This window comes from Marmota flaviventris, chromosome 1 (assembly GCF_047511675.1).
Source record: "Marmota flaviventris isolate mMarFla1 chromosome 1, mMarFla1.hap1, whole genome shotgun sequence".
Classification (NCBI taxonomy): Eukaryota; Metazoa; Chordata; class Mammalia; order Rodentia; family Sciuridae; genus Marmota; species Marmota flaviventris.
In genome coordinates this window covers 208,506,463-208,533,505 of record NC_092498.1, presented here as the reverse complement: position 1 = coordinate 208,533,505, position 27,043 = coordinate 208,506,463, and the positions used below count along the sequence as shown (strand labels likewise).

Below are 27,043 nucleotides of genomic sequence, written 5' to 3'. Positions count from 1 at the left end.
TTTTAAAAGAGCTAAAATTTCAAGCCTTAGTTTAGGAAAAATCTGCCAAATTGTTTATATTCAACAGTTGTTAGACCAGGAGTGAAATGGATATTCCTATATGGTAGGTACTAGAGTAAACTTACATAGACATTTTATTCTGCAATTTGGTACTAGTTATGAAAATTTAATCCGGATATACCTAAGGCCCAGCAATCACACCTCTTTTAATCTATGTCACATTAAACAATCCCATGTTCACAGAAAACTATTTATAAGATTTACTGCAGTATATTTGCAAGAGTGAAAAATTTCACTACATACAAGCAACCGTCAATAAAGAATAGCAAAATGAATAGGGTATATAGTTATAAACTTTAAAAACAGGATACACCTGTGCATGATATAGCTCTTATACAGATATTGAAAAGATCTCCACTATTGCCCCCATACTATAGGGCATAAATGCATTCTACTGTCATGTATAACTAATAAAACAAATAAAAAATTAATTTAAAAAACCTCTAATGCACGAAGTTCAATGGGAAAGGCAAGTTGAAATATAATCCATATGGTATTATCAAGTTAATACTTACAGTATAATATTGTATCTTTTTATAAGTGCAAGGTGAAGAGCCTGAGTTTAGGAGCAATGATTTTAAACATAACAACACCCATTAGTAAGATGAGATTTTTTTCAATAGTATATATAATTATTAATATTATTTCATTGTTACAAGAGTTGGCTTAGGGCTTATAAGGGAGAACACACATCATATTCATAATAGATGAGACTTCTGCCTAGCAAACTCAAATTGGGCCAGGAAGCAATACAGAATTTGGTGTAACCTGGGGATGGGGACATTCAAACTTACAGTGTAGGGATTTGTCATTATATTCCCCAAGGCACACTTGTAACTTAACAATAAGACTGCAAAGAATAAGATGTCTACAGGTATTTGAAAGAATAGTTTAATTTTTTCACAGCAATTACCCATTTTTCTTTCAATGTGATTATGCATCATAAATGCAGAAAACACAATACTAAAATTTGTAACAAACAATAGTAGTATGGGGACCAGGTGGCTCTATGGGAACTGCCTTCTCAGACTTTCCAGGTATGAGTGTTGGGAATGCCAAGTCTTGTCTCTGGTTTGGTGGAAAGGAAACAGTAAGACACAAACTTACACAGACTCACCTTCTACCTGCCCCAGAGGAAAGTCCTCTGTTGGGCTGTTTGACTTCTCCTGTCCCATCTACTGAAGCCCTGAGTTTTTATTTAATCATGAGCCTTGTTTTCATGTAAGTTACACAAGTAAGTCTAGGGATAGGTAATAAATAGATAAGTCTATTCATTCTAAACCAAGGTCCTTATGGGGCAAAAATACCAAGAGAATGATCCTTTATGCTTGAGACTTCTAATACACAGTGTCCTACCTTCCTGTCTTAAAAGATGGGAGTCACGCCCAAGGAGATCTTCAGCACGATTATTACCCATACTAAGCAAATATTTGGAAACAAACCTCTGAGTCTTGAGAAATTCACCAGGGAACTGATCGGAGGAAGAAAGCATCCAGACCGTGATTTCCTCTCCGTGGTCAACATCGTCACGAGTCATATTTAAACAGGAAGCATTCTTAACTCCAACCAGAACCAAAAGTCCTCAGTCACTGGGCTGGCTGGTTTCAGCACCATGAGGAGCAGATGTCTAAGACTGGTTCAAGGTAAGTGGAATCATGACATGTGACAGGCAAGAAAGGGAGCTAGGAGCCACCAGCAAGTCCTTTGCTTCATTGTTGACTGGTTTTCTCACTGTCCATGCAAGGGAGAGCAGGGAGGGTATTTTTAAAAGATATCAGATATTTTTTAAAAAAAATAAGTTCTCAAAGGAGAAATTTATTCCTAGAAAGTTACTCTTAGTGAAAACTTTGGGACTTAGCAGGGATTTGTCATTATATTCCCCATGTGCAGCAGGGTTCTCCAGATAAATAAGACCAATAGGGCACTATACATAAAGAGGGAAGGATGATTGTTTTAAGGATATGCTCATGCAATTGTAGAGGCTGAGAAGTGCAGACTATACTGGGTATGTGGCAGGAGGAGACCAGGGAAGAGGTCGAGGAATGGAGACTAGGAAAGAGGTACAGAATCCAGACTAGGAAGAGTTGGCAAAATGGAGACCAAGAAAAGGGGTTGAATGATGGAGACCCAGGGAAGAGGTGGAAGGTTAGAGACCCAAAATGAGATGACCAGATGGACCAGGAAAGAGATGGCAGGATGGAAACCCTAGGAAGAGGTGGCAAGATGGAGACCTAGAGAAGAGGTGGTAGGATGGAGATCAGGGAAGAGGTGACAAAAATACAGACCAGAGAAAAGGTGGTAGGATGGAAACAAGAAAAGAGATGGCAGGATGAAGATCTAAGGAATAGGGGTAAGGGTGGAGACACGGGGAAGAGGTGGCAAATTGGAGACCCATAGAAGATGTGGCAGGATGGAGACCAGGGAAGAGCTGTTAGACCAGGGAAGAGAAGGTAGGATGGAGACCAGGGAAGAGGTGGCAGGATAGAGACCAGGGAAGAGATGACAGGATTTAGACCAGGGAAGAGGTGGCAGGATGGAGACCAGGGAAGAGGTGGCAGGATAAGGATCCAGAAAGAGGTGGCAGGTGCCAGACCAGGGAAGAGAGGACAGGATGCTGACCCAGGGAAAATATGACAGGATCCAGACCAGGAAAAATCTAATAGGATCCAGACCAGGTAAGAGTTGCCAGGGTGGAGACCAAAAAAGAGGTGACAGTAGATAGACCAGGAAAGAGGTGGCAGGATAAGGGCCCAGGGAAGAGGTGGCAGAATGGAGACCCAGATGAAAAAGTGGCATGATGGAGAAGTAAGGAAGATGTGGCAAGATGGAAACCAGGAAAGCACTGACAAGATCCAGACCAGGGAAGAGGGGGCAGGATGGAGACCAGGAAAGAGGTGGCAGGATGGAGACCAGGGAGGAGCTGATGTTCCATCTCAGGTCCAGAAGCAGTCGGGGCCAGAACTCCGTCCTCCTCAGGGGGCCAGTCTTGGTCTCTTAGGGCCTCCATGGGTTAGATGAGCCCACACAGGAGAGGGGATCCTGCTTTACTTGCAGTCTTCACATTCAATGGGGTCTCCTCTGATGAAGGCCTCATAGCAATGTTTAGAGCCTGACCAGCTGTCCAGGCAGTGCATTAGATAAACTGACCAAGAAGGAACTACCAATACCCCCAGACTTTATTTTAGGGATTGAGAACCAGACTCTCCTTGACTCCTTGCCTGTCTCTCTGTTGAACAGCAAGAGGCTCATGTACCTAAGACCTCGTTGACTTGAGGAGGGTCCCCAGGATGTGCCTCTGGAGGGGGCAGCTGCTGAGATGCAGGAACAGCAGGAGGAGGCCCCCCAGCCTGAGCCCAGCACCTGCCCACAGCACTTTCCTGTTGGGGGGTGGGTAATAGGGCACAGGACAGGCCATGAGGCTGACAGTGGTGGTACAGATGTGGCTCTCAGGTGCTCCAGTCACAGCTGCAGGCCAGATAGCTAGTGTGGTATGTGTCCCAGGAAGGGGACAGGGCCAGAGCACCTGAGAGACCAGGTAGGGGACCTGAGAGAACAGCTGGCCCTGACCTCCTTTCCTACCTAAAGGTCAGCGATGGTGGTAAACAGCCTGACACACTGGAGTTTCTTCCCACATGACTCTAGGACGTGGGTGTCATCTTGTCCCCACTCTACAGAAAGGGAAACTGAGGCAGGGCAGTGAGGCGGCCTGCCTGTGCTCCAGGGTCTGAACCAGGGACACCAGGATCCAGTCCCCAACCCACAGGCCAGGAGAGCCACGGCTGGAACCCAAAACTTGCCAGGCTCAGCCCCCTTCCCATCCCCCAAACCCTCTGGGAGGCACCACCTGGGCTCACTCTGCAGAGTGGACCAGGTCCGAGCCCAGGAGGGTCCACAGCCCCTGCCCTCCAGTGCATCACCTCCGGCCTCCTCTGCCTGCTGGGCCGCTGACCCGCCCTCTCTGTGTTGCAGGGCTGCTGTGTGTCCTGCTGAGTCTCTCCAGAGCCAGAGCCTGGGACTTTCAGCGTGAGTGTGTGGGGAGCAGCCTGTCCACAGCCAGAGCCTGGGAGGGGCCCTGCACCCACAGTCCAGGGAGGAGAGACCTGATCAGGGAGGCTCCAGGCATCTCCCCACCTCCTGGGACCTCCTCTGGGACCACATCGGCCCCTCCCAGCCTCAGACCAGTCTGTGCCCCCACAGCCTGTGCCCCCTGGTGCCCTCTCAACTCGGAATGTGTCAATGCCACTGCCTGTCGCTGCAAGCCGGGGTTTGCCTCTTCATCTACAGAGATCTTCACTGAACCCCTGGAGATCTGTCATGGTAAAGAGGATTGGGGAGGGGCCAAGGCACATCACAGTCTGAAGGTGCCCAGTGCCAGTGGGGTCATGTGTAATGGTCAAGGGCTGAGCCTTTGACCTCAAGGCCATCATCAAAGACAGAAAAGAGAAAGGAAAGAGTAAGATCGCAGAGAGACCAGGGAATTACTTGGCTTCCTGCACAGAAAGGACCTGGGCCCCAGGAGTTGGTCTCAGCCTGCCCTTAGGTCTGGGGAGGGTGACACTGAGCTTGTAGCCCACACTTTACCTTGGCATTGTCCCCTGGGGACAATGTCCAATTGTCCAATTGCCCCCTTTGGACAATTGTCTAAACTGGGGGTGTTAGTCAGAGGACTGTGTTGAGCAGATCAGACTGTGTGGACTTCAGGAATGGCTTGGCCCAGCATAGCCTCAGCAGTGCATCCCAGGATTCTGTCCAAAAGATACTAACTCAACATCAGACCCCATGCTGGAGGGTCAGGTAGGGGACAGGAGTCTCTTTCCTAAGAGACCACACACCTTTGGGAGGTGACCCTATTATGTTGCAGACATCAACGAATGTTTGTTGCCCCAGAAAGTGTCCTGTGGATATTTTGCTGACTGCCACAATGTGCAGGGCAGCTACTATTGCACATGCTCCCCAGGATTTGAGCTCCTTTCTGGGGCAAAAACGTTCAGTAATGTGAGTGAGAACACATATCAAGGTAAGGCCCACCTTGCCCCATGCAGTTCAGGGCACCAGAGCTGATCTGGGGACAACGCCCAGTTATATTCTCAGCACCTGGACTCTGACATGGGGCAGCTGTGCGTGCACCCGTCACCAGTGTGAGAGGTAGGGGAGGGTCAGGGCACTCTGGGACCAGCTGCTTGGCCCCATTCTGACAGCTCTGCCTGTGACGATGGCCAGGGTGCTTATCAGGAAACCCTGTGGACATGTGAGATGTGACAACATCATTGTTGTTTTCTGTTTTAAAAAATGCCAGGCACCAGTAGCCTGTGCCTGTGATCTCAGTTAGTTGGGAGGCTGAGGCAGGAGGATCACTAGAGCCCAGGAGTCCAACCCAGCCTGGGAAACATCCCTAGGGGGGAAAAGTGGGAGAGAGAGAGAGAGAAAAGAAAAAGAAAACCACAGGAAGGAGCCCCTATCTTCTAAAGCTACAAACAAAGGTAAAGGCTGGGGTGCAGCTCCCGTGCAAAAGTGTTGCCTGGCATGAGCAGGGCCCTGGGCTCCCTCCCCAGCACTGCAGAAAAATCAAAACCAAAACCAGAGTTCGCTTTGCTCTTGGTTCACTGTGTGACTTCAGGCAAGTCACCTCACCTCTCTGTGCTTCAGTGTGTCCATCTGCAGAAGGGGAGTTCTGGGACTTGGCCGAAGCTCAGTGGTAGAGCACTTGTCTAACAGATGTGAGTCCTTCCTTGAGTCCCCAGCTCCAGGGGAAGAAAGGGGGAGAGTGGAGAGTCATAAGGAGGGGAATGAGATCCAAAGGCACTGAGCAGGTCCCAGCTTCCAGAACAGGCTGTTAGCGATGGCTTCTGAGCTAAACAGGGCCTAGGCCCCACGAGCTGTGCTCACCTGCCTTTAGGTCTGGGCGGGGGGCGGGGGAGAGGAGCTTCCAGCCCACGCCTAGCTCAGTATTGTCCCCTGAGTCCAGATCCAGGGGTGTCAGCCAGAGGACTGGGACAGAGGTATCCTGTGGCACACAGGGGCCAAGGCCCTGGTTGACACAGGTGGTGCCCACTCCAGGCCACTGTCCCACCAGCAGAGAGAGGGAGGATGGTGTGAAGGCCAAATCAGAGGTAGGGATGAGCTCCCTGGGTCCAAAGCCTGGACTGGCCACCCGTGAGCAGCATGGGATCAGCAAAACCACTTCCTCTCTTGGAGCCCTCCTTGTAACTGCCCCCAGGAGCCTGGAGCCCCAGAGATCCCATGAGGTGGTGGCTCTCAGTGGCTCATTACTGGGGAACCCAGGGAGCTGGGGCGGAGGCTGAGCCCAGGATGAGGGGGAAATGTGGGAGTTGGTGGAGGGTCCCCTGGGAGTGCTGCTGCACCTCATTCCCAGCTGTCCCCACACGACCACACCCCACCTGGTCCCCTCCACCTATGGCACACCTCTGCAGCCATTGCTACCAGCTGGGAACAAGGGAGGAGACTGTGATCGTCCCATGGGGGCTGGACAGGGGCCCTTAGGGTGCATCAGCCCCTGTCCTGGCCTGTCCTGCTGTTGATCCACACAGCCCGGATGAGGGGTCCCAACATAGCATCCTCAGGTGCAAAACTTGGTCCAGGGAGACCAGAAGCCCTCCCTGCCTCATCCTGACCCCAGGAATCCTCTGGGCTCCGGGAATCTTTGGCCCCTTTCTGGGACACCCAGGGCCGTCTGCCATGAGCTGTCACTCCTGTCTTGGGTTCTCTGAGGCTGCTGTGTTGGCCATTCACCTCAGGCCTCTGTCCTGTGGGTCTCTGTGGCACTCAAAGGGGACCTGCTTCCTGAGCATGTTCCCCTCACATTTAGAGACCACAAGAGAGATAAAATGCCAGGAAACACCCCCAGGCCTCAGCTGGGAGCTGCTTCCAGAAGCTTCCTCATTTCTTGTCTGTGGTCATCTCTGATAAGGGGGAACTTCCTCCAGGGGTGGTAACAGCAAGACTCCCTGGAGACAAGCTGGGCACCTTGGAAAAGCCTGTCAGTGTCCACCCACAGTTCTGAGTCCACACTAGGAGCTGGGGGCTTCCTGGGGCTGATCGAGGGTGCATTTGTGCCTCTATAAGGAAAGGCAGGTAGAACTTCTGGGGCTTTTGGTTTTCTAGTTGTTTGTTTTGGTCCTGGGGATCTAACCCTGGGGCCTTACCACTAACCACATCCTTGGCCTCCTGAGTCACTGGGATTACAGCATGTGCCACCTCACCTGCTTGAGCACCTCTCTTTAGTTCTTCTTGCTGCTGCTCAGGGGTAGGGTTTTAGAAATTTTAATAAAACCTGCATCCATAAAACTTATCATTTTAACCACGTTCCAGTATACTAGTTCTGTGGCACTGAGGGCATTCCTGTTACACAGGCATCTCAGTCATCCCTCTCCAGGAATATATTCCTGTTTTTTTTCTGTATTTATTTAATTGACAAATAAAAATATTGTACATATTGATCAGGTACAGAAGGATGTTTTGAAACATGTGTGCACACTGGGATGGCTAAATGGAGCTGATTAGCATATGCAATGCCTCAGGTGCTGATTTTTGTGGTAAGAACACTTCAAATCTAATCCCTTAGTGATTTTCAAGAATATAGAACATTGGCCAGACCCAGTGGTGCACACCTGGGATCCAGCAGCTCAGGAGGCTGAGACAGGAGGATCTTAAGTTCAAAGCCAGCCTCAGCAACTTAGCAAGCAAGGCCCTAAGCAATTTGGTGAGACCCTGCCTCAAAATAAAAATTGAAAGGGCTGGGGATGTGGCTCAGTAGTAGAGTATACTGTCTTCAATCCCTGGTACCAAAAATAAATAAATATGAACAATAGATCTATTGAACTTAGCTCCTCCTACCTGAAGTTTTGTGCCTTGGGTGCACATCTCTCCAACCCCCTCCTGTTGCCCTGACCCCTGGGAAACACCATGCTACCCTCTCCTTCCAGGAGTTTGACTGTACAGGTCCCATGTGGAGGTGACATCGTGTGGTATTTGTCCTTCTTTTCCTGGCTTATTTCACTTAACATAATGTCCTCCAGGTTCACCTGTGTTGTTGTCATTGACAGAGTTTCCTCCCCTTTTAAGGCTGAATAGGACCCCACTGTGGGTGGGTGTTCTAATTCATCCTCCTGTGGATGGATGGACACCTCGGTTGACTCCAGAGCGTGGCTATTGTGAATAGTGCTACAACATGAAGCATGCACGTCTCTCTGCTGATAGATAAAGGTCAGATCAATATTCTGATCTGGTTTCCTTTGCGTGCAAACTGAGAAGAAGGATTTCTGGATCCCATGCAGTTCTATTTTTAATATCTGAGGACCATCCCCACTGCCTTCCATCATAGTGGGGCTCACTTACATTCCCAGCCATGGTGGGCACATCGTTCTTTGCTCTGACTGCTGGCCAACTGTGTGCCCATCTGGCTTCCCCAACAGCCACCCAGCAGGTGTGAGGTGACATTTCACTACAGTTCATTTCTAGTACCCTGAGGATTCTCAATGGCGGGGGATTTCTCCTGGGCCTCTGGGCCCTTCTCCTGTTGTCCTTTGAGAAGCCTCTGTTCAGGTCACTTGCCCATTTGCGGATGGGGTGAGCGGGTTTCTTACTGCTGAGTTGCTTGATCAAGCTCCTCATGATACTTTGCATATTAACACCTAATAAGATGCGTGGCTTGTGAGTGTGCCTCCCGTTCCCTGAGTTGTCCCTCACTCTGTCCACTGTTTCCTTTTCTTTTCAAAAGCTGTTAGTTGGCTATGATGCCCTTGGTCCGTTTGTATTTTGCTGCCTGTGCCTTGGGTCCCGTCCAAACCATCACTGACAGGCCACCGTCACGCAGCTCTCCCCTGTGCTCTCCGCTAAGCAGCTGGGCAGGTCCAATCTGACCTTCACTATTTAATCTGAGGTGATTTTTGTGTGGTGTGAGGGGAGGGTCTGATGTCCTTCTGGTTGGCATGTCCAGACTTTTACTGAAGAGTCCTTCCCATTGTGCGCTCTTGACACCTTCATCAACAATCAGCTGGAAATACGTGGGTTTCACTGGGCTGTCTGTTCTGTTCCGTGGCTGTGTGTGTCCCCATACAGAACCACACAGTGTTGTCACTACAGTTTCCCAGCAGATTCTGAGGTCAAGTCATGGGATGTGCCCAGCTTTGCTCTGTTTCTGAGCACCTGGATTTACCCTCAGGTGTTAATTTGAGTGTCATTCTGGGAAGCCCTTGGCCATGATCTCCCATCCCCCACTGCTTAGGCATCAAGAGTGGCCATCACTGCCACATTCTCCCTGAGCGTAGACCACCTGTAGGACCCCAGTGGTGCAAAGATTCCTAGAGGGGAGGGTCCATGGAATGGCTGGGCCTCCCTCTGCCACTCCAGGATGGAGAGGACTTGTAGATCCCTTGCCAGGCCCCACCGTGGCACAGAATCTGAACCCACATGTCCTTGGGCTCTGCTCTAGAGAGCAGAGTGGTCCTGGGACTTCCAGAGTAACCCGGCTCAGGAGGTCCACCTGGGGTCTTAGGTCTGTGTGTGTCTCACAGCAGGGTCAGGCTGAGAACCAGGGTCTCTTCCCTGAGAGAAAGGACAACATTGGGAGGTGAGCCTTTGACCTGTCATGTTGCAGACATCACCAAATGAGGGCCATGAGTGTGCTCTGTGGAAAATCTGCAGACGGCCAGATCATACAGGGCACAATTGCTGCACGTGCAGCCCAGGCTGTGTGCCCATTTCTGGAGCCAAGAATCCTTTATTAATGAGAGGAGAACAGCTGCAAGGTAGGCCATTCCCCACCTCCCCATCATCAGGGTTGAGGTTGCCAGACCCTTTCCTGTGACATCTAGATGGCAGAACCCTGGTTACAGGAGTGGTGCCCTGGTCTGAGGCAGGTGTGCATGTTCCTGCTGCCCAGCACAAAAGCAGGGTAGCAAGAATGCCAGGGGCCAGCTCTGCATTGGCTGCCTGGGTCTAAAACCTGCCTGTGCCACCTGTTAGCTGCATGTTATTAGTCAAATCACTACCTCTCTTTGAACTTGGTCTACCCATCTGTATCATGAAGGTGATCATAACAGTGCCTACCTCCTGTGTCTTCCAGGAGGATTATGAAAATTACAAGTGCCTGTAAGAGAGCCTGGCACATGGTGGGTGCTGGACTCATCTTATGTGTTTAAAAGATGAGCACATCTGCACCCATTTAAGGAGCTTCCCAGAGGGTTTGGGTCTTCCTGGAGGCCATGTCCCTGCCATTCAGAAGAAAGCTAGTTCCACACAACTTGCTCTGGACCTTGCCATGGTCGGGCCTGACAACGTGATTCCCAGGATGAGTAACTTTCACGCATGAGCAGGATTTGCATCCTTCCAGGGCAAGGTGGTTAGGCAAAGAAATCTGCTTCCACCATCCATGGGGCCAGGTGGAATCCAGCAATGGGTGGAAAGGAGCCAGGACCCATCCACGGAGAAGATGGTAGTGCCAAGTACACAGAGGGAAAAGGGAAGGTGCATGAATGTAGGAGGTACACAGGGGTAAACTGGGGATCAAGGGGACTCTGAGGACACAAGGTCCCTATGGGTGCACATTGTGCCATGTGTATATACCTTGGCCAAAGGATCCTGGGGGCTGTATGGAAAGACCAGGGTCCTGGGAAAGGAACAGGGGTTCTGACCGGAGGCTCCTGAAGGACCTGGGAAGCAGCAAAAAACTAACTGGGGTGACATGTTTCTGCAGCCTCACAACCTGCATCAGTACAGAGAAGGCATGGGGTGCATCAGGCCTCACACACTCCTCATCACACATGCAAGTGTGTAGGTCGCTAGGTGGCAGCACCACAGCCCAGGCAGGGCACTAATGGGGGAAAAGGGGGTGGAGCTCGGATGGTGGAGAACACTGGTCCTGGCTTCAGCAGGAACCAACCCCTCTGTCTATGTCCCCAGATGTGGACGAGTGCAGCTCCGGAGAGCATAAGTGCCACCACTCCACCACCTGCACCAATACCTGTGGGTGGTACTGGTGCTACTGCCTCCCAGGCTGGGAGCCGATTCCTGGGAGCATCAATGGCATGTACAACAACATCTGCAAAGGTACCCAGCCTGCCCTGACCCCAGAACCTCCTCCACCCCACACACACCAGCGCACGCACACACATGCCCATACACACATGCTCCTCCTAATGAATCACTGTCCTGTCCCTGCAGTCAAGCCCTTCTTCACCTGGCCTCTGCCCCCTGGAGTCCACAGCCAGGTGAGCCACCCCAGCCAGGACACAGAGTTGGGAATTCCTGGGGCAGAACCCTGTCCACCCTTTGGCCCTGAGCATCCCACCCACCTGTGACCCACTCATCTCACCTCCCCAGAGTCTCTCCCACTTCATTGACAGAGTCAACAATCTGCAAAAGAATTTAAAGTCAGCCATGGCCAAGGACACCATCCAGGTAAGGGCAGGATCCAGGGGAAGCTGGTGGAGACCTCCCATAGAGGGAGAGGAGTAGCTTTGGTCTAGGGGGAGGGGAATAGGCCCAGGCACAGTGGGGTACTGCTCTGAGTTGGCCACTCTCCCAGGGCATGTGGAAGAGTACACTGGGAGCCACACACACTGTTGGACACCCACGTGCACTGTCTATCCTCTTGCTCTCATCCTGGTCTTTGGGTTTTGTCATCCTTGACAGTCACGAACCAGGGCTGACCTCTGAGGAGCAAGGACCACCCAGGGAGTCCCAAACCATGCTCTCTCTATCCCCCAACTGGACAGTGTCTGGGTCTGTTCTCTGGGGCTTAGTGGTCAAGCTTTTCGTGTGGTCCTTCTGGCCCGAGTCCACCTTCTCTGTGCCCTCATCCCTCCAGGGGATCATGCAGGAGGTGGATGAGCTGCTGGAGGCCCCTGGGGACCTGGAGACCCTGCCCCCCTCACAGAAGCACTGCGTGGCCACTCACCTGCTGACAGGCCTGAAGAGTGCCCTGAGACACCTGAGCAGGGGTCTGCCTGAGGGGACAGCAACCTTCAATTATTCTGCAGGCACACGTAAGTCCCTGGGTCTGCGCCAGCCCCTGTTCATTGCCTCATCCTCTTCTGATCCCACTAGAGCTGAGTGGCCACACTGTACCTCAGCATGACTCACATAAATAAGCACAACAGTGAAAAAGGCAGAAAACCACAAATAGTACACATGTAGGTAGCAAAATAGAAACAGATTCAGACAACTAATGTGGAAGTATGCAAATGAATCTTTTTTTAAGTATGCTTTGTTTCATTGTGGTAAAATTCACATAACATAAAATTCACCATTTAATTTCACCACTCATCATTCATTAAAAAATAAATATGTAAATAAAATCCACCAGTTATATATTTCAGTGGAATCAAGAACCTTCACAAACTGATGCAGCCATCACCTCCATTACTAAGACATTTTTCTCTAAAATTAAACACAGTCCCTTCTCAGCTTTCATCCTTCATTCCTCTCCTCCCCCAAACCTGGCATCCACTCACCTGCTTGTTGTCTTAAAGGAGATGCCTATTCCATATTTAGTGTAAAGCAAAGTAGTACCTGTCCATCTAGCTTCTTTCACCTAGAATAATGCTGTTGAACATGGCATAGCATCACTCCATTCCTCTTCACAGTTGAGTATTATTCCATCCTATATGTGTTGAGTTGACCCACTCAGCCACTGATGAACATTTGGGTTGGTCCCACCTTTTGGCTGTTGTAAATAGTGCTGCAAAGATATTGATATATAAGTGTTTGTTAGAATAACTATTTGCAATTCTTGGAGTATCTACCATAGAGTAGACTTGCTAGGTACCATGGTAATTCTGGGTTCAATTTTGGGGGGAACCAGAAGACTGTTTGCAAAGTGGCTGTATTACTGTATATTATACCAGAGGGGTGCAAAGCCTTGGAAAAAAAGTGTTACTTCTGATTAATTTGGTTTTATCACGTCCATTATAGTGCATGGGAGGAGATGTCTCATTGCCTCTTTGAGTTGCATCTCCCTGTTGACTGTTTGATGGTTAGCATTTTTTCATGTGCTTCTGGGCCATTTGTGTATCTTTTTGGAGAAATGTCTGTTGAGATCCTTTGTGCATTTGTGATAGGGTTGGTCCTTTGGTTCTTGAGTTGTAAGAGCTTTTCATCTACTTTGACAAGAGACCATTATGAGATGTGCAACTTGGAAATGCTTTCTCAATCCTATGGATTATCTTTTCACATCTGTGATAATTGTTTCACTTTAAAGTCAGATGTTTTGAATTTTGAGGACGTCTACTTTATCTACTTTCTCCTTCATTGCTGTACATTCAGTGTCATATATAAAAATCCATTGCCAAATCCAAGGTCTTCTTATGGGCTTCAGTTCTTAGATTGAGGCCTTTGTTCTATTTTGAGTTAATCTGTGTGTGTGTGTGTGTGAGGTAGGGTCCCTCTTCCTTCCTTTTTCTTGGATATCCAGTAATTCCTCATCAATCATTGAAGAGACTGTTCTTATGCCATTGAATAATCTTGGTCCCCAGGCTGAAAACCAATTGACTGCAGAGGTGTAGGTTTATTTCTGGGCTCACCTTTCCCTCTGTCTTCATGCCAGTACCACTCTGCTTTGGGCTCTGCTCATTTGCTGTCAGTTCTGAAATCAGGAAGTGTGAGTCCTCCCCCTTTGTTGCTCTTTCCAGCCATGCTTTAACTACTTGGAACTCTTGCAATGCTGTGTTAATTTTAAGGTGAGTTTTCAATTTAAGCAAATTATAATGTTAATCAGCTGTTGGGACATGGATAGGGATGACATTGACCCTGTAGATCTCTTTGGAGAGTGTCTCCATCTTACCAATATAATGTTTCCCAATCCATGAACATGAGGTGTCTTTCCCTTCATTTAGGGTCTCCTTTCAAAACCCTCTATAGTTCTCTAAGTACAAGTCCTGAGTTTCTTAGTTAAATTGATTCCTAATATTTTGTTACAGATTGTTTTCATAAGCAATAAAGTCTCTTATTTTCTTTCCTTGTGATGTATTTATCTGCTTTGTGCATCAGAGTAATATTGGCCTCCAGGAATCACCAGGTGGTGTCCCCTCTTATGTTATTTGAAAGAGTTTAAAAAGAATTCATATTCATTCTTGCCTAAATGGTGGGTGAATTTCACAATCAAAACCATCTGATTTCAGATGCTTCAATCCCTTTACCCATGATAGGTCTCTTCAGATTTTCTACTTCTTCTTGAGTCATTTTTAGTAGTTTCTGCATCCCTAAGAATTTGTCCATTTCATGTAAGTTTTCTTATTTGTTGGTGCAAAGTTGCTCCTACTGTAAAAATTCTTCATAACTTCAGATTTCATATACAAATGTGTATGCACTCATGTACACACACACACACACTATATATATATATATATATATATATATATATATATATATATATATATATACACACACACACACACACACACACATATATGAAATCTGAGGTTACAAAATATTATAAACATATATTTGTGTCTTTTATACACTTGAATATATGTGTGATTATAGTAAATGGGAAGATCAACAAATACATGTATATCATGAGACATATGTGTACATATACAATATTCACGTATACACATATATATTCCTAACATAACTCTTCTTATTCCTACACCTCATAGAACTGTCCATAAAGGTGCAGAAGCGAGGAGATGGCAATGTCACCTTGAGTCTGAATCAGGCAAACATGCAGCTGAACTGGAATCTGGCACAGAAATCTGCTCACAGAGGTAACATCTGAGATGGGGAAAAGGTGGGATATCCATCTTCACACAAGTACCATACTGTTTGGAAGAGGCCTCAGGGTGGGAAAGATGCCCAAGGATGTGAAAAAATACAGAATTAAAGACTAAATAGTGATGTGGGTGGGAAAAGGTCACTAGAAGAGCGTCCAAAGGGGAGGTTCTGGGGAGTGATGAGGCCACATTCTGTTGTGTGCACGTGTGAATGTGGAGCAGCAAGTCCCACTATTATGTATCATTATAATACAACAATTCAAAAGGAGGAGAGGCCATCTAAGGAGGAGGCCCTGGAGGAGACCCTGAGACTCACCCATGGCCTCGTCCTGCAGGCCCTTCTGTGGTGGGCTTGGTCTCCACCCCAGGGATGGACAAGCTGCTGGCTGAGGCTCCCCTGGTCCTGGAGCCTGAGAAGCAGGTGGCTCCCCATGGGACACCCAAGGACTCGCTGCTGAGGGTCTCACATGTCCTGCTCTCAGATGTCATCTCAGCCTTTTTGAGAAGCAAAAACACCCAGAACCTCAGATCTCCAGTTACCTTCACCTTCTCCCATCCTGTGAGTGGGAGGTGGGGGACCATGATGTGGGAAGATCCACAGGCCCAGGCACACCCTTGTTATCCATCTTAAACTTGAGATTCAGTGAGTTTCCCCACAAGTGCCCCCCCATCCAGAAAACTCAGCCCTTCCCAAGCCAGCTCTAAGGGGTCAGAATCTCCAAGCAAAGAAAGACCAGCTCACACCTCTGTGCTGTTCCTACAGCTGGTGTCCTCTGAGCCAAAGCGTGAAGTGCTCTGTGTCTTTTGGGACCATGGCCAGAATGGATGTGGTCACTGGGCCACTGCAGGCTGCAAGACATTGGGCACCAGAGACGGCAGCACCACCTGCCACTGTACCCGCCTCAGCAGCCATGCAATCCTCATGGCCAGCTACGATGTGCAGGTGAGAGTCTGTCTTCATCATCTATTCCTGCAAAACAGTTTTATGCAAATGTCGCTGCTTAAGTGAAACAAATTTGTTACCTCACATTTCTGAGGGACAGCAACCCAGCACAGGGGGAGATAGGTTCCTTGCACAGGGTCTTACAAGGCTGAAATAATTGCATTGGCCAGGGCTGCAGTCTCACCTGGGACTCACAGCCCTCCTCCCAACTCCCTGGTTATAGGCAGAATACAGTTCCCTTCTCTTAGCAGCTTTCAGCAGGGGAAAACACACCTTTCCTAAGAACCACCCACATTTCTTCTCATATGATGCTGTAGGCCTTCTTCACCAGGCCTCTGCCCCTTGAAGTCAACAGCCAGGTGAGCGCCCCAGCCAAGACAGGGAGGTGGGAATCCTAGCATGGCCGAGTATCCACCCCTTAACCCTCAGCTTCCCATCCACTCATGACCCCTCATCTCACCTCCCCAAAGTCTCTCCCACTTCTTTGACAAAGGCAACAATCTGCACAGGGATTTCAAGCCAATTGAGGCCAAGGACACTATCCAGGTAAGGGCAGGATCCAGGGGAAGCAGGGGAGACCTCCCATAGAAGGAGAGGAGCAGCTGTGGTCTGAGGGAAGGGGGACAGGCCCAAGCACAGTGGGGTCCTGCTCTGAGCTGGCCACTCTCCCAGGGCAGGTGGAAGAGGACATTGGGAGCCACACATACTTTTTTTTTTTTTTTTAATTTTTTATTGTGGGTTGTTCAAAACATTACAAATTTCTTGACATATCATATTCCACACTTTGATTCAAGTGGGTTATGAACTCCCACCTTCACCCCATACACAGATTGCAGAATCACATCAGTTACACATCCATTGATTTACAAATTGCCATACTAGTGTCTGTTGTGCTCCACTGCCTTTCCCATCCTCCACCCTCCCCCCTCCCCACCTCTCCCCTCCCCTCCCCTCCTCTCTCTCTACCTCCTCCACTGTATAACCCTGAGGGTCTCTTTCCATTACCATGCAATTTCCCTTCTCTCTCCCTTTCCCTCCCACCTCTCATCCCTGTTAAATGTTAATCTTCTTCTCCTGTTCTTCGTCCCTACACTGTTCTTAGTTACTCTCCTTATATCAAAGAAGACATTTGGCATTTGTTTTTTAGGGATTGTCTAGCTTCACTTAGCATAATCTGCTCTAATGCCATCCATTTCCCTGTAAATTCTATGATTTTGTCATTTTTTAATGCAGAGTAATACTCCATTGTGTATAAATGCCACATTTTTTTTTATCCATTCGTCTATTGAAGGGCATCTAGGTTGGTTCCACAGTCTTGCTATTGTGAACTGTGCTGCTATGAACATCGATGTAGCAGTGTCCCTGTAGCATGCTCTTTTTAGGTCTTTAGGGAATAGACCAAGAAGGGGAATAGCTGGGTCAAATGGTGGCTCCATTCCCAGCTTTCCAAGAAATCTCCATACTGCTTTCCAAATTGGCTGCACCAATCTGCAGTCCCACCAGCAATGTACAAGTGTACCCTTTTCCCCACATCCTCGCCAGCACTTGTTGTTGTTTGACTTCCTAATGGCTGACAATCTTACTGGAGTGAGATGGTATCTTAGGGTGGTTTTGATTTGCATTTCTCTGACAGCTAGAGATGTTGAGCATTTTTTCATGTACTTGTTGATTGACTGTATGTCCTCCTCTGAGAAGTGTCTGTTCAGGTCCTTGGCCCATTTGTTGATTGGGTTGTTTGTTTTCTTATTGTCTAATTTTTTGAGTTCTTTGTATACTCTGGATATTAGGGCTCTATCTGAAGTGTGAGGAGTAAAGATTTGTTCCCAGGGTGTAGGCTCCCTATTTACCTCTCTTATTGTTTCTTTTGCTGAGAAAAAACTTTTTAGTTTGAGTAAGTCCCATTTGTTGATTCTAGTTATTAACTTTTGTGCTATGGGTGTCCTATTGAGGAATTTGGAGCCCGACCCCACCGACTGTAGATCGTAGCCAACTTTTTCTTCTATCAGACGGCGTGTCTCTGATTTGATATCAAGCTCCTTGATCCATTTTGAATTCACTTTTGTGCATGGCGAGAGAAAGGGATTCAGTTTCATTTTGTTGCATATGGATTTCCAGTTTTCCCAGCACCATTTGTTGAAGATGCTATCCTTCCTCCATTGCATGCTTTTAGCCCCTTTATCAAATATAAGATAGTTGTAGTTTTGTGGATTGGTTTCTGTGTCCTCTATTCTGTACCATTGGTCCACCCGCCTGTTTTGGTACCAGTACCATGCTGTTTTTGTTACTATTGCTCTGTAGTATAGTTTGAAGTCTGGTATCGCTATACGGCCTGATTCACACTTCCTGCTTAGCATTGTTTTTGCTATTCTGGGTCTTTTATTTTTCCATATGAATTTCATGATTGCTTTCTCTATTTCTACAAGAAATGCCGATGGGATTTTGATTGGCATTGCATTAAACCTATAGAGAACTTTTGGTAATATCGCCATTTTGATGATGTTAGTTCTGCCTATCCATGAACAGGGTATATTTTTCCATCTTCTAAGATCTTCTTCTATTTCTCTCTTTAGGGTTCTGTAGTTTTCATTGTATAAGTCTTTCACCTCTTTTGTTAGATTGATTCCCAAGTATTTTATTTTTTTTGAAGATATTTTGAATGGAGTGGTTGTCCTCATTTCCAATTCAGAGGATTTGTTGCTGATATACAGGAATGCCTTTGATTTATGTGTGTTGATTTTATATCCTGCCACTTTGCTGAATTCATTTATTAGCTCTAATAGTTTCTTTGTAGAGCCTTTTGGGTCTGCTAGGTATAGAATCATATCATCTGCAAATAGTGATAATTTAAGTTCTTCTTTTCCTATTTTTATGCCTTTAATTTCTTTCGTCTGTCTAATTGCTCTGGCCAGTGTTTCGAGAACTATGTTGAACAGAAGTGGAGAGAGAGGGCATCCCTGTCTAGTTCCAGATTTTAGAGGGAATGCCTTCAGTTTTTCTCCATTCAGAATGATGCTAGCCTGAGGCTTAGCATAGATTGCTTTTACAATATTGAGGTATGTTCCTGTTATCCCTAGTTTTTCTAGAGTTTTGAACATAAATGGATGCTGTACTTTGTCAAATGCTTTTTCCGCATCTATCGAGATGATCATATGGTTCTTATTTTTAAGTCTATTGATGTGGTGAATAACATTTATTGATTTCCGTATATTGAACCAGCCTTGCATCCCAGGGATGAATCCTACTTGATCATGGTGTACAATTTTTTTGATATGTTTTTGTATCCGATTCGCCAGAATTTTATTGAGGATTTTTGCATCTAGGTTCATTAGAGATATTGGTCTGTAGTTTTCTTTCTTTGAAGTGTCTTTGTCTGGTTTAGGTATCAGGGTGATGTTGGCCTCATAGAATGAATTTGGAAGTTCTCCCTCCTTTTCTATTTCCTGAAGTAGCTTGAAAAGTATTGGTATTAGTTCTTCTTTAAAGGTTTTGTAAAATTCTGCTGTATACCCATCTGGACCTGGGCTTTTCTTAGTTGGTAGTCTTTTGATGGTTTCTTCTATTTCCTCAATTGATATTGGTCTGTTTAGGTTTTCTATATCCTCCTGACTCAATCTGGGCAGATCATATGACTTAAGAAATTTATCTATGCCTTCACTATCTTCTAATTTATTGGAGTATAAGGATTCAAAATAGTTTTTGATTATCTTCTGTATTTCTGAAGTGTCTGTTGTGATATTGCCTTTTTCATCCCGTATGCTAGTAATTTGAGTTCTCTCTCTTCTTCTCTTCGCTAGCATGGCTAAGGGTCTGTCGATTTTGTTTATTTTTTCAAAGAACCAACTTTTAGTTTTGTCAATTTTTTCAATTGTTTCTTTTGTTTCGATTTCATTAATTTCAGCTCTGATTTTAATTATTTCTTGCCTTCTACTTCTTTTGCTGTTGTTTTGCTCTTCATTTTCCAGGATTTTGAGATGAAGTATGAGATCATTTATTTGTTGGTTTTTTCTTTTTTTAAGGAATGAACTCCAAGCAATGAATTTTCCTCTTAGAACTGCTTTCAATGTGTCCCATAGATTCCGATATGTTGTGTCTGTGTTTTCATTTATCTCTAAGAATTTTTTGATTTCCTTCTTGATGTCTTCTATAACCCATTGATCGTTCAGTAACCTATTGTTCATTCTCCAAGTGATGTATGCTTTTTCCTTCCTTCTTTTATCGTTGATTTTCAGTTTCATTCCATTATGATCAGATAAGATGCATGGTATTATCTCTACTCCTTTATATTGTCTAAGAGTTGCCCTGTGACATAATATATGATCTATTTTTGAGAAGGATCCATGTGCTGCTGAGAAAAAAGTGTAACTGCTTGATGTTGGGTGGTATATTCTATATATGTCAATTAGGTCTAGGTTATTAATAGTGTTATTGAGTTCTATAGTTTCCTTATTCAACTTTTGTTTGGAAGATCTGTCCAGTGGCGAGAGAGGTGTGTTGAAGTCTCCCATGATTATGGTATGGTGGTCTATTAGACTCTTGAACTTGAGAAGAGTTTGTTTGACGAATATAGCTGCACCATTGTTTGGGGCATAAATATTTATGATTGTTATGTCTTGTTGGTGTATGGTTCCCTTAAGCAGTATGTAGTGTCCCTCTTTATCTCTTTTGATTAACTTTGGCTTGAAATCTATTTTATTTGATATGAGTATGGACACTCCTGCTTGTTTCCGAAGTCCATATGAGTGATATGATTTTTCCCAACCTTTCACCTTCAGCCTATGTATGTCCTTTCCTATCAGATGTGTCTCCTGTAGGCAGCATATTGTTGGGTCTTGTTTTGTGATCCATTCTACTAGCCTGTGTCTCTTAATTGGTGAGTTTAAGCCATTAACATTTAGGGTTATTATTGAGATATGGGTTGTTCTTCCAGCCATATTTGTTTATTTCTGTTACTAAACATGGTTTGTTTTCCTCTTTGATTATCCCCCCCCTTTACTGTCCTACCTCCCACTGTTGGTTTTCATTGTTATTTTCCATTTCCTCTTCCTGTAATGCTTTGGCGAGGATGTTTTGAAGAGATGGTTTTCTAGCTGCGAATTCTTTAAACTTTTGTTTATCGTGGAAGGTTTTAATTTCATCCTCCATCCTGAAGCTTAATTTCGCTGGATACACAATTCTTGGTTGGAACCCATTTTCTTTCAGTGTTTGAAATATGTTATTCCAGGATCTTCTAGCTTTCAGAGTCTGTGTTGACAGATCAGCTGTTATCCTGATTGGCTTACCCCTAAATGTAATCTGCTTCCTTTCTCTTGTAGCTTTTAAAATTCTCTCCTTATTCTGTATGTTGGGCATCTTCATTATAATGTGTCTAGGTGTGGATCTCTTATGATTTTGCACATTCGGCGTCCTGTAGGCTTCTAGGATTTGGGATTCTGTCTCATTCTTCAAGTCTGGGAAGTTTTCTTGTATTATTTCATTGAATAGACTTCTCATTCCTTTGTTTTGGAGCTCTGTACCTTCCTGTATCCCAATGACTCTTAAATTTGGTCTCTTAATGTTATCCCATATTTCTTGGATGTTCTGCTCATGGTTTCTTAACAGTCTTGCTGAGCTGTCTATGTTCTTTTCCAGTTGAAATACTTTGTCTTCATTGTCTGATGTTCTATCTTCTAAGTGTTCTACTCTGCTGGTAGTATTCTCCATTGAGTTTTTAAGTTGGTTTATTGCTTCCTGCATTTCTAGGATTTCTGTTTGTTTGTTTTTTATAACCTCTATCTCCCTGTATAGTTGATCCTTTGCTTCCTGGATTTGTTTGCGTAATTCGTTGTCAAAGTGATCTTTCATTGTCTGATTTTGCTGTTTAATGTCTTCCTTGATACTCCAGATCATCTGAAGCATGTATATCCTGAATTCTTTATCTGACATTCCATCTGCTGCAGCTGTTACCTCTTCTAAAGTTGCGTTGACCTGCATTGCTTGTGGTCCTTTCTTTCCTTGTCTTTTCATACTGCTTGCGTATCTTTCCTGCAGGTGCGGGCGGCGGCTCTGCTCTCTTCTTATTCCAATTGGGGTGTCGTGGCTACCACGCCGGCAGGTCACTGGGCCTGTTCTGGGAGCTGGCGGTGGCTCTGTTCTGCCCCTACTCCAATTGGGGTGACGAGTGTACCACGCCGGCAGGCCACTGGGCCTGATCCGCCGGTCGGTTGCAGGTTTGCCTACCCTGCAGGCGCGGGCGGCGGCTCTACTCTGCCCCTACTGCAAATGGGGTGACGTGTCTGTCGTACCGGCAGGCCACTGGGCCTGTCCCGCTGGTCGGTCGCAGATCTGCCCACCTTTCGGGCACGGGTGGAGGCTCTGCTCTGCCCCTACTCCAATTGGGGTGTCGTGACTACCCCGCCTGCAGGACACTGGGCCTGTTCCTGGCACGGGCGGCGACTCTGCTCTGCCACTACTCCAATTAGGGTGGTGTTTGTACCACGCCGGCAGGCTCCTGGGCCTGATCCGCAGGTCTGTTGTAGGACTGCCTACCTTGGAGGCGCGGGCGGCGGATCTGCCCTGCCCCTCCTACCACGCCTGCGGACCCCTGGGCCTGATCTACAGGTTGATCACTGGTCTGCTCACCCTGCGGGCACGGGTGGCGGTTCTGCTCCGCCCCCGATTGGGGTCACGTGACCACCACACCGGCAGGGCCTGATCCGGGCGTGGGAGAAGGATCTGCTCTGCCCCTACTCCAGTTGGGGTGACGTGTGTACCACACTGGCAGGCCACTGGGCCTGACCCGCCAGGCTGTCACAGGTCTGTTTACCTTGCACGCTCATTCGTCACAGCGCGAACCGCGGCTCTGCCCTGCCCCTCCTACCACGCCCATGTACCACTGGGTCGCGGGTCTGCCCACCTTGCGGTTGCGGGTGGCGGCTCCGCTCCGCCCCCTCTCCAATTGGGGTCACGCGGTCACCACGCTGGCAAGCCGCTGGGCTTGCTCCGGGCGCTGGCGGCGGCCCGGCTCCTTCCCTCTGGCTCGACGACAAATTGAGGAGACTCGGGTGACTGTGCCTCACCCCCCCTACCAGGAGACCAACTGCTTATGTCACCACTGGTATTGATGAAGTTCCCTCCTCCGCCGCTTTCTGCAGACATCAGATCTCTGCCATGTTGGTATCCTATGCGAATGGCAGCATTTCGTTCCCCTTGCCGGGCAACCAAAGCACCGGGTGAGTCCTGACCGGCCCTCAGCAGGACCCGGACCGAGAAGCAGTTTCCGCGGGCTCCTAGCCCCGGGCCAGGGAAGTTCCGGGAGCCGGAACTTGGCCACTCCGTGCTCGGTGTAAGCTCCTATAAATGTAAGCTCCAAGAAGCAGTCCCCGCGGGCTCAGTTCCGGGAGCCGTAATTTGGCTGCTTAGTGCTTGTTGTATGCTCTGGTAGGCGCAGGGTCCAAGAAGCAGCCTCCGCGGGCTCAGCAGCCGCTCCGCGCTGGGTATTCACTCCGATAAGATCAGGTTCTAAGAAGCACCCAGGCGCTGAGCCCTAGCAATCTGTCTGCAAGCCGCAGGCGAATTGCAGCCTGAAATTACCTGTTCTATGGCTGAATGAGCTGCGGTCAGTCAAAAACAGCGGTGGTGACGTCAGTTTACCAACATGGTGGCTGCTGGCCTCCTCTGTGGTCTGACCGGTGTGGAGAACCGAGATGGACCGCTTCCTTCCCCCGTCTCGAACCCAGAATTCAGCCCTGAGTACGGTGCTTGCGCGGCTGGCAGAAACTGCAGCGCTGTAACCCTGCGTCTCTATCCCAGCGCACGCTGCAGATTCTAGCCTCGGGCCGATTTGCTGAATAAGCAGTGCGACAAACCTCTCGCGTTTGAGTCCCCGTAGCTGATCCTCGTGCGATGGAAATCCTTCCTCCAGGTTCCGGAGCACCCCACTATTGCTGGAAATTCCTAACAAGATATCCTTTAGCCGTCCTGACTTGTCATACTCCCACACAGTGAAGCAGCACACGGGGGCAATGCACTCCCCTCGCCGCCATCTTTAAACCTCCCACACATACTTTTGGATGCCCACGAACACTGTCTGTCCTCTTGCTCTCATCCTGGTCTTAGGGTATGGATGTCTGTGGGGTAATTATTTTCTCTATCACACCAATTACATAGGTTGGCTTTCTCTCTCATGGAGCCATAAAAATCTGCTTCATTTTCTAGATAATTGAATAGATTCACCACACCCTCCCTCCACCACAGCCCTTAGGAATGATATACACATTGAGGAAAAGAAACATCAACTTTTTGTCTAGAAAATAGGAAGCCATCAGATGGGGAAATTCAGGTGTTTTTACCATGTTGGGCACTGGACTGCTGTGTTGGTTCCCTGATGTCATTTTATCTTCCAGTGTCTCCTTAAACTGGGTACCTCCAGGGTTTGAGTTGTTGGAGTATCTTCCTCTCATTTTGGAATCCCTTCCTTGGCTCATTTAATAAAAACAAAACATTTGTCTTGTAATCAGTTCTGAATAATTTTCTGAAGCACAGCATTTATAAGGCTCAAGTGAGGTTGCCCATCTAAAACACTGCAAGTGTACCGAGCTTCCACAGATGCAGGAATAAATAACTTCCTGGGGACGGGGAAGATATGGATAAAGAGAATTCAACACTCCTTCTTTTAATAGTAGGTGATGGGCAATAGATAACAATGGCAGCCTTTCCTTAATGTTCTTTGTGTTTTCGGTCAGAAGCCAAAACAAACCCTGAAGTGGGGAGATCAGATCCATCTTTTTTTTTTTTTTTTTTTGGCAGAGAGGTACCAGGGATTGAACTCAGGGGCACTCAACCACTGACCCACATCCCAACCCTACACTGTATTTTATTTAGAGACAGGGTCTACTGAGTTGCTTAGCGCCTCACAGTTGCTGAGAATGACTTTGAGCTCATGATCCTCCTGCTTCAGCCTCTCAAGCTGCTGGGATTACAGACATGGACCAATATACCTAGTTCAGATCCATCTTTTGAAAGATACATTTTGTGTGTGTATTTGCAGCACATTTACCTGCTCTTATCTTCTGTAACTTAAGGGTTAGGAAATGTAGGAAGATGAGACTTCTGAGAAAGACCAAAATCAGCAAAAGTAAATCCAATGTAGTTTGTTGATCAAGCCCTAAGAAATCCATCAGGCAAGATAATTTTATGATTGATATCTTCCTTTGAAATTTGTGTGTGTGTGTGTGTGTGTGTGTGAGAGAGAGAGAGAGAGAGAGAGAGAGAGAGAGAGAGAGAGAGAGATTAAACCCCATAAACATATATGATTATTATTTGCTGACTAAACATTTTAAAAACTAGGGAGCAGGATGCTGACTAAGATCTGCCAGTGGTCATACCCCAGGCACAACAGGTTTAACAGATGTAATTTTAAAATTCCCTGTGTATATTTGAGGTGTGCCACATGAATATAGGATACATACAGAAAATAAAATGGTTACTGTAATAAGGCAAATTAACTTATCCATCATCTCATATTCCTTTTTTTTAAACCAAGCAACTAAAATCTATTTATATAACAAATTTTTCTTTCCTTTTTTAAACAGAACTTGTAAGTTACTTTTCTACAAACTTATATGTCATTTTTAAATAATTACCATTCCAGACTGATTAGAAAGACCATCTGAGCTACAGCCTCCTTCCCCATGGACAATCTGAACCGCCACTGGGTCACTTTTTAGCCATTAGGACAGGACAAAGACTCTGTGCTGTGTGTTTCAAGAAATCCATGGTGTTGGCCATGTGAAGGGATTCTTGGAGGACATGATCAAAATTCAACTCCTGGAGAACCTGAAATGTGTCCATGCCCCACCTGGTGCTGAGCAAACTTAACATCCAGATACCATCTGCAGCCCAATTCCTCAGTTTCTCTGTTAAACATTCTTCTACTGCCCCCCCTTCCTGTGAGGCCTCTTCCATGCAAAAATTCTAGAAGCAAGAAAACCAGCCTCCCAGGATGCTCACATCCACAACATTTAAAAGGATTTGAATGTGCTCTAAAGTCTTTAACAAAAGAAGAAGAAGAAGAAGAAGAAGAAGAAGAAGAAGAAGAAGAAGAAGAAGAAGAAGAAGAAGAAAAGAAAACATACAAGGTTTGTATGGAAATATTGTGGTGTCTGCAAGGAAGATGGCATGCCCTATGTGGGATTTGGTATTTTCAGGATGTGGAAGGCTCCCAAGAATGCCATATTCCACTTAAATCTTTCATAGTGGTGAAGCCGTGGCCAAATTGCCAAGAAAATAGATCCCTGGATAATGTCATGACAGATGTGTTAGTGAAATCAGAAAGAGGAGATAAGACTGAGTAGACAGGGAGATGGGCCTGGGTCACTTCCTGGGCAGTGAGTACAAACAGCACCTGCAGATATTTGCTAAGAAACTTACAAAAAGGCTATTTTTAAGTCAGAACCTATGTGACTCTGGTCCTTGCCTCTGCAAGGAAGAAAAAATCCCTGATTGATATATTCACTGGACTAAAGGCTGCATGGACACCCCATGGACACTGTGTGCCATGCCCAGCAGTGGGTAGGGAGTTGACTTCCTGAAACCTCTAGATCTATATAAACCCCTACACAATAACCACACTTCAGTGTCCTACTCTGGGACCCCTCCCTCTTGAGGAACCCTGCTTTCTATTATTCTAATAAATCCTGTTGCTCTGCTCTCACTCTTGTGTCCATAGAATTTTATTCCTTAAATTTATGAGAGAAAGAACCCAACTCCATTCTCTGTGCTACATTAGTAATAATACTGTTATCATTCTGAAAATAATTTAAATCAGAATTTTTACCTTAAATAAAATCCATTAAATATGTTCATCCTCTCAATTTTCTAAGTAAAATGAAGATACATATTTTTCCATATGCGGAATATTTATCTCAGGGTCATGAGTTTTCGAATGAATTTCTGCTTTTGACATTTTTTAAGCCTTTAGGCAATGGAATAGATCACTTTTGCAATAGGAAATAGCCAATGCTGTCTCAAAGATCACCATGCCTCTGTTCACCACAACATCACAAAGCACTGGGTAAGAAAGAGGTTAGGAAATACACAGGCAGGTTAGGCATAAATACAATGATAGAATTGTTTCTTTGGACCTTGTTAATTATACTGTCACAGTAATCAGTGAGAAGAACATAAAACATGGAAATCTTACATCTCCCACCAAACTCATGGCTGTTTACTCCCCTGCTTGAAATGGGCCCAATGAATCAAGGGCAGTTTTGGGGGTGAGGAAAAATCATTTACTGAGCTGACAGTGGGCTAGCAGCCTAAAAGACTGCCT

At 46.6% G+C, this 27,043-nt stretch overlaps 1 protein-coding gene across 1 annotated transcript; it reads left to right on the top strand.

The window, feature by feature from the left end:
* Window positions 1-1,645: 1,645 nt before the first annotated feature.
* LOC114082423 (adhesion G protein-coupled receptor E2-like) lies at window positions 1,646-26,425 on the top strand. Its single transcript, XM_071601814.1, has 11 exons — window positions 1,646-1,703; window positions 4,030-4,083; window positions 4,258-4,377; window positions 10,981-11,127; window positions 11,242-11,288; window positions 11,401-11,478; window positions 11,888-12,065; window positions 14,679-14,786; window positions 15,128-15,351; window positions 15,556-15,735; window positions 25,364-26,425. Exons 1-11 carry the CDS (start codon window positions 1,673-1,675, stop codon window positions 25,370-25,372), a joined length of 1,176 nt encoding a protein of 391 aa, XP_071457915.1. The 5' UTR covers window positions 1,646-1,672; the 3' UTR covers window positions 25,373-26,425.
* Window positions 26,426-27,043: the final 618 nt, after the last annotated feature.